Here is a 9941-nt window from a genome sequence, read left to right as displayed (position 1 = left end):
TTTTTTTTCTACACTTTCCTCTTTATTGTGTTTGTTGTGATAACATTCACTCACTGTTTAAAACCCGTTAGCTCGTTTTTGTGAAAMAGTTTCCAATTTTGTTTCCATGGTTTTCCCCTTTTTAATTCTCTGCGCCACCGTTTCTCATCAAAGTTTCCATCTTTAAACCCTGATGACCAGGAATGCTGACCCGTTATGTCGGAGGTTCTTCAAAAACAAAATAAAAACACCMGGGGAGGTAGACGYGGGYCAGGGACAGCGAATATGGCAGGCCTTTTTAATATATAATCGATTTCACTGCTTACATTGTAATTACGGACATAAAATGTCCTGCCATACTGGGATAGCAGCTAATTTCACACTGACCAACGTCAGACCTGCCCGCCGGGAAAYRTCCCGGATCTCCTGATTAGCCAGYCGGGAAGGTCAAAACATTACTCCAAATCATACACTTTAAAGTTCAATCCTACCAAATGGAGTTGAAATCATCTGAATTTAAACAATTAATAAAACAAATATCCTGTTTTATTAATTTTTCATTATTTGTTTTCTTTTAAGCAAAGATAATTCTGCTGAATCTGAAAGTTTGTTTTCTTACCACTAGAGGGCAGTAGTTTATCAGTTTACAGTGGAGTTTGCAAAGCAGCAAAACCAACGAGCAACAATCATTAGGGAAAATTAGACAAGAGTTTTAAAATCCAAGCAGCCTGTTAAGGTTTACAGATGAGATGCTGATTTCTCGTTTTGGAACTAATCCTTTTGGGTCAGAATTTAGACATAGAATGTCTAAAAATTACTTTCCGACTGTATTTCAAGACCTAAATGCCATACACAACTTTTTTCTTGCTTGGGTGGTCAGAGAGAGAAGCCCATTTCAAAATACATCAGAAGCACCAAACTCAACGCCGCTCTGAGTTTTTGTTATGCTTTGCATATCTATGTTTATGTTATCATACTTTTTCCTCCGAGTTGTTGATGGTTTCCAGATATTTTCCTGCTTAGACCTGTGGGCTCCAGCTTAGCAGCCACCTCCACATTTACTCTTGCAACACTGCACAGTGTAAAAGTGTCCACACCTTCACTGTTTTCTGTGAATGTGTAATTGCAGATAATACAATCTAAACCAACTTCTGCAATTGCTTGCAAAATAAAAATGGAAATTTGAGCCTCAAGAGATACAAGTAACATCAATATTTAGATGTTGCAAGGAAGGCTTCATTAGGATGGTTTGGAGATTTTTCTTTTTGGGTGTTTGGAGAAAATGAATGAGAAAACTCCCAGACTCCTTCCTGAGTGGGTTGTATTTACAGCAGCCTTATACAAAGCTCTTCAGTCAGCATCACAGACCATAAATAATCTAATTCGGATAAACAACACCACATGAATTGTTAGAGTAAAGCATAAAAAGATTTATTTGACATTTTTGTAGCCGTGGCTGAAACATGAAACAGATTCAACAACATGAACAGTCAAATAAAGTGATGACAAAACTGGAGGCAAAATGGCCAGTCAACATTTAGGACTCAGAAAGAAAAAGTTCAACACTTCAAAGTCTTAAACAATGAGCTGGGCTCCTTTTTTTACTAACCTGCAAAATATACCTAAAAAAATCTCAACTCTTTCACTTATGGTTTGGAATAAATTTAAATAAATATGTAAGTTCTTGGATATATAAATATTTACATCATAAACTATATTACTTGAACACAAAAATGTAAATATTTTAACCAAAAGATGAGACCGRTCTAAACACCCGAACTGGTTTATATGTTTTGACTTGAACAAACATCACAGGATTAAACATACTTTACACGCAGAGCTAATGTGTAAAGTAATGGAGACCCTACGGTGAAAAAAGTGCAGAAGCATTTCCACTAGATTGCCTCATCWRGTTGATTTTTTTATCCAAGTGGATAAAATATCAACTTGGATTAAAATGCAACAAAACAAAATGTAGACTTTAAAATGTAAAAATCGGAAAGGTTATTATCCCACAGCAAGCAGGTTTATTTCTTGAAACTTTCCTAATAATAACTAGGGAGTCTACTGGATGTCACATGTTGTGTTTCTGAAGTTAACACGTTATTTTTTTAAACTTAAAGGCTACTTTTACCAAAATTTAGAAAGTTAGGTTTAAGTTCCTGAAAGTAAAAGTTACTGTCCTGACACATAAGAACTTCTCCGAAATTCACAGGTTACATTTGTAAAACTTGAGGCTCTTTATCTATAACTACAAAGCTACTATCAAGGAATACACACGTTATTTTTCTCAAATTGATGTTACTTCATTGACACTAACAAGTTAAAAAGTAAAGGTWCTTTTTCTGAAACTCACAGTTTGCTTTCCTGGAGCTCACAGACTTTTATACTATGAAACTTTAACTTTTAATCCCCATAATTTAAAAGTTTACATTTAGGTTCCTGAAACAGGTCACTCTCTGAAATTGTTGTTACTTTTCTACAATTCACAGATCACCTTCCTAAAACTTGCATGTTAATTTACTGCAGTGTTTCTCAGTTCCGGTCCTCTCGCCCCCTGCCTTGTATGCTTTCAGGGTTTCTCTTCTGCCAAACACCTGGATTTAATCTGTGGATGACTAACAGCAGGGGCGCAACTACACATTATTCAGGTGGATGCGAAAACATAAAGGGAAGGGAATTGAGAAGCACTGTTTTTCTGGAATTTAAAGAATTTGCTTTGAACGTAACTGTTGCCATCCTGATGGATGTTCGTACTTTTCTGAAAGTCCCAAGTTACTTTTTCCTGCAGTTTCTTGCAATTTGCTTTCCTAGAACTTAAATGTTCCCTATCTGGAACTCATGCGTTATCTGTAACTAAAAAGTTACTACCCAGGAAGTTACTTTCCTGAAATTAACAAAGTAATTTTGTGAAATGTAATGTTTATGTTCATGAAGTCTGCCATTTGCCAACTCGAAGCACATGGGATACTTTTGTGAAATTCACAGGTTAGCTTTCTGAGACTCAAATGATTTTTCTAAATGGAAGTTATGGGTCATTTCAATGACCTACTGGTAACTTTTCAGAAACAAACAATAAATKTATAAATTACTTTCCAGATATTTACAGGCTAGTTTGCTGAAACCAACTTTTTCTGCAATTTAAACATTAAAACAACTTTCATTAAAGATGTTTTTGGCAATAAGTTCATGTTTTTTYGGTGTCTGGAAAATTGGCTGCTTCGAAAACCTTCTGAATGCAACATCGCAAATCAACAGGCRCTGCACTGTTACCTAGCAACTACAGTGAAGAGACAGGAGTTTTGTTTTTGAGTAATCCTTCARAAACCACTTTTTACATTATTGTTGGTTGTGCAGGAGGCTCCACTTATGCTTTTCAAAGACGTACGGTTGTGTAATTGCGCATCGGTTGGCAGTTATTTTCACGGGCAAGTGTAAACGTTGAKTTGGGGGGGCGTGGCCAGCAGCAGCTTATTTGGATTTAAAGTGACAGGACATCCTAAAATGGCTCAAAATGAGCAAAAMTGATCACACAAAAATCATTTTCTATGAATGATTTTATACAACAAAWGTAATGTAACATATTTTMTATATACCATGTACCTATCCTAACATTTTCAATGAAGAATAATAGGAAAATTTTAAAGCTTTGTTCCTGAGAAGATACCTTAACGGGTGGAGCAGTAGTTAAGTTTTTATGTGAGCTACATTTAAACCAGAAAAATGCACTAATTGTCATTTTTCTATCATTTGCAATGAAATCAGTTTAGCCCCTGGGACTACAGTTGTAGTTGTAGTTGCTGTAGTTCCTGTTGTTGTGACCATTGGTGTGGTCAAGGGAGACTTCAGCAGTCTCTTCCTCAGACATGGTGGGAAGAAAGTGGAGATGTAAGCTACCTTAAAGCCTGAGTTGCAGAAGCAGTAAACCAGTGGGTCCAACAAGCAGTCGGCGTAGGACAAAACCATGAGGGCGTCGTACACCTGGACCACCACATCCTCCAGCGCCTGACATTGTTTCAGCCTCACGATCAGCAGCGCCAGCCGAGCCATTGTGCACGGCAGGAAGCAGACGGAGAAGACGATGGCGACAGACAGGACGGCGAACACGGCTCTCCTCAGTTTGGCCTTTTCCCCAATCGATTTCCTCCTCAGCCGATTGATGATGCAAGTTGTGCAGTAAATGAGGATGATGAAGGGGATGATGATTTGAGAGAAGAAGACAGTCTGAAAGGGAGAAAAAGCTTATTACTCAGGATAGCAGTGCTTTATGTGGTTTGATATTGCAGGTTTTATTTTAAAATCAGTGGTGATTCCTAAAGAAATGCAGCTGTTAGTGAGTGAAGTGGAAAGATTTACCAGTGTAGGTAATAATTAATCGCCTGAATTGTTGCTTCTCTGAGAGACTAGGTTTATGTAGATAGCTGCAGGTCAACTTAAATKCAGCACTGTATGCTAAAAAGCTACATTTTGCATTTATCTTGCTTCTACCCTGTCTCTTAAATTAATATAGAATTTTTTCAAAGTACTGGGATATTTAAATATTTTTACAAATGTGTTGACTAAATGTTGACTTTCTGATTTATCTGTTTATTTAGTCTTGTTATAGAGAAACAATGTGTTTTCCTCTGCTTTGTTGGCACCTTCTAGTCATTTTGGACTTTAACCTTCTCCTTTCTTCAATGAAACTAAATATTTTACATATAAACTATATACATTTTTATTGGCCAAGGTTTTGTATTTTTGTTCAGTCTAACAACTTTGTTACCCTTAACATTAATTTCAATCAATTAGATTTTACATGTTATTATTATTATTATTATTATTATTATTATTATTATTATTATTATTATTATTATTATTATTATTATTATTATTATTTTAACACAATCGCATTTTATTTTTTACACACAGAAGTTGTGGGTGGAACCTTCGTATTCGCGCGTTTCTGGTACGTCCATGAATCTGACGCACAAGCGCTGTCCGCAAGTAACGGTTATGAAACAAAGCTCCTTCTCTTTGCCAGCTGTAGGTTTCTTTCTGCTTTAAAAATAATCTGAAAAAGTCTGTAAAACAAACTCTTGTTGTGTTCAAGTTGTGCTAAAAGCAGTTAGCTTATCAGCGAAGCAGTTCTGGCCTAAATTAGCATCTCAATGCTAAGTCCCTCGCTGACAGCTGTCGGCGTCCACAGTTGAAATACCAAAAAAGTTCCCTAAAATTATTAAGGATTCCTGAAATATTTGTCTTAGTTGTTGAGGTCATTTATCTATCTATTCAATAATTTGGAAACAAAAAAGGGTTAGAATTGAAAATGTTATTTTATTAATGTGTTTTTTATATTATTATTAAAATGCAATTAATTAAACACAAACCCTGAAAAATAAAAAAAAATCATAATTGAGTCCCATCACTACTTTAGACCTCTCCCATGTGGGGTAGAGACTCCTGTAGGCAGCTGGCTCCTCTGGGTTTGTATTTARTGTTTTCAGAGTAATAAAATGGCCTATATACAGAGGTGTAAGAGTGGCAGTACTTCAACATGTTTTTACTCAARTAAAAGTAAAAAAGTATTTGGTAAAAAGTCTACTCAAGTGCTGAGCAACTGATCAAATTATCAATCATTTAATATTTAAAAATTACATAATCAGAAGAAACAAAATATGAACTGSAAATGTTTATATTTCCACTAATAAAAATACTCCTAAAAGTATTTTTTTTCCCCAAAACGTTACTCAGGTGAATATAATTGAGTAAATGTTACTGCCAAACTCTGCCTGTCTATGAATGATTGCCAAGTATATGGTTGTAGAAGTTGTATAAAATAATTTTTCATCATTGAATCAATGGTAAATATCTGTGCATTTAATATTGATGTGAATTAGTGAAGCCAGAATGTTACCTCTCTGAAAGCATCCGCCAAAACTTCTAGAGTCGTGGTGTTATTTCGGCCAAGGCTGTTGCAGCAATCGAATTTGTTGAGCATGGTGGGTATGGTGAGCGGCAGTAAGAACACCCATATGAGCACAGAGATCAGTGGAGACTTCTTCAGCACCTTCACACAGTTTCTCCTCCCAAGATGGACGACGCTGAAGTAGCGGTCCAGGGACAGAGTGATGAGGAAGCCGATGCTGGCCCCTCGATTGAGGAACAGCATGAAGTGCATCAGACGGCAAACGGCATCATCCTCACTGTGCCTCAGATTGTGCTGATAGTGGTGAATTTTAACAGGAAGACAGGCCACCAGCAAAAAATCAGCGACCACAATGTTGAAGAGGAACACGCTGTTATTCTTCCAGAATTTATACCTGAAGAGGAAACAGTTCACAGAACATTCAGTCAAGAGAAACAGAACGTTGATCTGCTCAGATCGTTTGGTTCCTGGCGTCTGCAGATGATTGATTGAAACTATTCTGGTTTCTCAGCAATATTATCATTGATAAAGTTTCACATGTCAGGAAATGGCTGCTATTTTTTATATTTACAGAGAACACTTTAATTCAGGAAATGTGTGATTACATCAAAAAAAAGTTAGACTGTGKTTGGCCTGTCGTGGATTGATAGAACAGTTATTGCAACATATTAATCTGGTGGCATCTTTGTTGACATGCAGCCCAATTTCTATAAACTGCACTTTGACATTTAAGCATCTGACATAAAACAGATAGCATAAAAGTTTTTTGTGTGTGTTTGCACATGCAACCTAATTTAACAGTGAATTACATGTACTTAAGTTGTTTGATATTTTATGCAGATGTTATGTTTTAAATGCWTCTCAGCAGCCTTTGCTACCAAACTTGAACCTCATAATCTAACTAYATCTATACCTTAATGTCATGAAAATTTCTGCCATAAAATTTTMMTCTYCGCAGCTGAAAATCGGTGATACCTGAAGATGAAGAYGTAGAGCACCGAGAGGTTGAGAGGAAGTCCCAGAATGAACTCCACAGTCATCACGTAGGAGAGGACTTGGTAAGTGTCTCGATTCGGTGTAAAGCAGGTGTCATTTGGTAATATAGTAATTTTACACATTTTGATGAATCTCAAACTGAATCCTTCGTCTTCACTCTGCCACGGTCTGTCACTACAGATTTTTCTCTCTTCCCTCATAAACGTCTAATTCAACAGTTCCTTTCACAGATCCTGGCAGTGATTGAGAAACCCAGACAATCCTTCGCCATCCATGCCAAAAGATCCCAGGGGAACAGAGACGCCAAACAAACAAAAGAAATCGGACGCAGCGCAGAGAGGAGGAGAAAACACTCCGTCTGAGTGCGTGTGTTTACACTTCAGGCAAGGCTGCAACTGATCCCTCAGAGAGGAAGGACGTATATTTCATCTGGAGGTGTGGTTAAAGAGAGTGGCTCAACTAACTGTGAAACGTCAAAACTCCTTTACAAAAAGACTGAATTAGCCCTTGTTATGAAGAATCTGACTGGTTAGTATTTAATTTGTATTTCAACTGAAATTCCTGTTTGTTTGTTTGTTTGTTCCAACCGATTGTCTCAAGAAGCAACTCTCAGCATTTTTCTCTTTCTTCACAAGATATCTTTGCTTTAGAGTATCTCGAGTTTTCCTCCTCCCAACTGCCAGTGGCATGCGTCTTTAAAAGTTAAGGCATTTCAAAGAAAATCCATAAGTTTTACACGAAGCACACTTTCAGGTTGGTTCGTTAGCATCAACACTCGAGACAGTTGCTTTGTTTTGCAGAAGAAGAAAAAAAAATGAGGTAAACAAATGAGTCTGACTGTGTTTCTCTCTACAAAGCAACTGTTATGCTTAATACCCGACAGATTGTGAAATTTAGAGTTGTACGTAGGCAGATGCGAGGTTAGCCTGTTTCCCGTATTTGTGCAAAGCAACATGTTGCTTCCTCCTGCATCGCACACAAACTTAAGATAATCTTGTCTTTTCTTTTATTAAAAAAAAAAAAAAACAAACAAAACATTAACAATGGCATTAAAAGCTTTAATGCAAAAATGACTCTATTCCTCTCATCAGGCATCACTGAGTAAATCATGGTTTTTCTGGAAAACATTACATAAATGTCTGATGGTAAACAAAAAAGATAGATTAGATCCTGCTTTTGACCTACAAAACAAAAGATGGCAGCTGAGTATCAGAATATGCATCAAATATTAAAATATTTGAAGATGAGCAAAGAAAAGACATATTTTAAACTAGCAGCGACTCATGTTTTTCGTTTTCTTTGTCTTAATGGCTGGTGACTAGTTGCTATGGCGGTTTTATTGCAACGTGCTGCTCTAAATTTTAATGCTTCTGAAAACACTCTGAGTGTTATTGGTAGACATTGTTCACCATCCTGATGCCTTTACTTGGTTACTCMTTTCCTAGATGGTAAACTCTGGAAATAATCCATGTGGTTGTAAACTTACAAGTCCCTCTCTCCACCCTTCCACCTGCAGAGCTGCTCTGGTTTGAGGGAAAAATGACAACACGTCTTACAGATCACACAATAAAACATTCTGGGCCATTAAACCTAGTTATGTATAAACACATAATTCATTTTCATCCAGAAGGTGCAATGTGCAAGATCTGAGCCTGAAAAATGAACAGGAATTTCACGTTTCAACATGGCTGCCTCACTTTCAAAAATTAACAGCTACACAGTAACACAGATTTTACAAGAACTTCTGTTTGTGGAGTACTGCAAAAAGACAATTGGTTACTTTTGAGGTCCAATGGTGAAATGAAATGCAGATAAATTGCAACTTGAACATGATTAACTCTGGATTCCAGTAGCTGTACTTGCAGCTCTCAGCTTGTACGTTTTTACTATTTAAAGATGTCTGACGTCTATACAAACTGACCTGAGGACTTTGTTCTTGAGCTAAGTTCCAGGTTAGATCTTGGGATCTTTAGAAAGTCTGCATGTGTTTACCTAAAGTAATTAAAATGAATGGAATGCATACTGGATCTGAAATATTTAAATGTCATACATCTTTTTAAATATGAACGAAGTAGTGAGCCACTTTCTTCCTGGTTTGACTCTGATTGGGTAGCAGCATTTCCTATTTAATAAATGCATAATAAATGCATCAAAACAAAGAACATAATCACATTTTCAGCTTTTTTTTTTTGGACAAAAATAAGATATAAAGTGTAGAGACAAGAATTTCATGTTTAAATGTTGTCCCATTCAAAAACTAAGGCGCAAGGCATTCTGGGTAAATGCAACCAAACAAACATCAGTCTAGCCTTAGTGTGTAGGGAGACATTGTTTGTTGTTTGTTACCAAAGACAAAACAGAAATCCTACAGCGTCTAAAATCTGACGACACTCCATTTTTGTTTACATGTCATGAAGAAGAAAGTCGTGTTCAGCGTCTTCTTCAGAGGTTTTCTTGTTTCCTTCAGTAGTTTCTCGTGTAGCGCCACCACAGGCAAGGAGGGGAACAGGTTTTTTCAATGCGGTTCGTTTGCCAGTTAAATGTGAAAGAGAATCGCAGCAGCTGAAAATAACAAATGTTGCCATTTTAGTCCCCAATCRAACCAAGTCTACCGGACTATAAGGAAAACAACCTAAAAAATAGTAAAATATGTCAACAGTTTCTGACATCAAACTTCTGATCGATGCTCCTGTGATAAACTTATTTAAAATATCCTTTTTTCAGGGTGTAGCCTACTTCTCCTGTGGCTAACTGCATGGATGGATTAGCTAGAATAAAGACAATCCTTCAAAAAGAAAATTCTCACATTCTGTTTATAGCAAACAGTGAGGGACGATCATTCAAACTGTGATTTTCAGGGGTTTGATTGGACAAGTAATGTCTGTCAGCTGCATTCCAGAACCAGATAACTTCACATTGAACGTGTYTAGTTATGTTTACTCAGAGAAATGATTCTGTTTCCACCACACCCACTGAGACAGAGGAAGGATTTATCATCCAGTGGACACTGATCACACAGAGGTGGGAGTAAACGAGCACCAGCATATTGTTTTTAAGC

General features: G+C 36.8%; 2 protein-coding genes and 1 long non-coding RNA gene across 3 annotated transcripts in view; 1 reads left to right on the top strand and 2 right to left on the bottom strand.

Moving 5' to 3' along the window:
* Window positions 1-1271: 1271 nt before the first annotated feature.
* On the bottom strand, window positions 1272-7119 carry LOC103457230 (hydroxycarboxylic acid receptor 2-like). The gene is made up of 3 exons (XM_008397208.2): window positions 6863-7119; window positions 5876-6281; window positions 1272-4203 (listed from the first exon to the last, which is right to left on the bottom strand). Exons 1-3 carry the CDS (start codon window positions 7081-7083, stop codon window positions 3715-3717), a joined length of 1116 nt encoding a protein of 371 aa, XP_008395430.2. The 5' UTR covers window positions 7084-7119; the 3' UTR covers window positions 1272-3714.
* Window positions 6192-7909, top strand: LOC108165742 (uncharacterized). The gene is made up of 2 exons (XR_001776069.1): window positions 6192-6945; window positions 7114-7909. It is a non-coding gene; the product is annotated as an uncharacterized LOC108165742 (long non-coding RNA).
* Window positions 7910-8502: 593 nt separating this feature from the next.
* Window positions 8503-9941, bottom strand: part of gpr31 (G protein-coupled receptor 31) — a 9431-nt gene continuing 7992 nt past the window's right edge. The window contains exon 4 of the mRNA XM_008397350.2: window positions 8503-8535. Coding sequence (XP_008395572.1) covers window positions 8503-8535 — 33 coding nt within the window. The remainder of the gene's footprint in view (window positions 8536-9941) is intronic.

This window comes from Poecilia reticulata, linkage group LG21, assembly GCF_000633615.1.
Source record: "Poecilia reticulata strain Guanapo linkage group LG21, Guppy_female_1.0+MT, whole genome shotgun sequence".
In the NCBI taxonomy this organism is placed as follows: domain Eukaryota; kingdom Metazoa; phylum Chordata; class Actinopteri; order Cyprinodontiformes; family Poeciliidae; genus Poecilia; species Poecilia reticulata.
The sequence above is the reverse complement of the archived record's forward strand: the minus strand, read 5'-3'. Positions and strand labels throughout refer to the sequence as shown.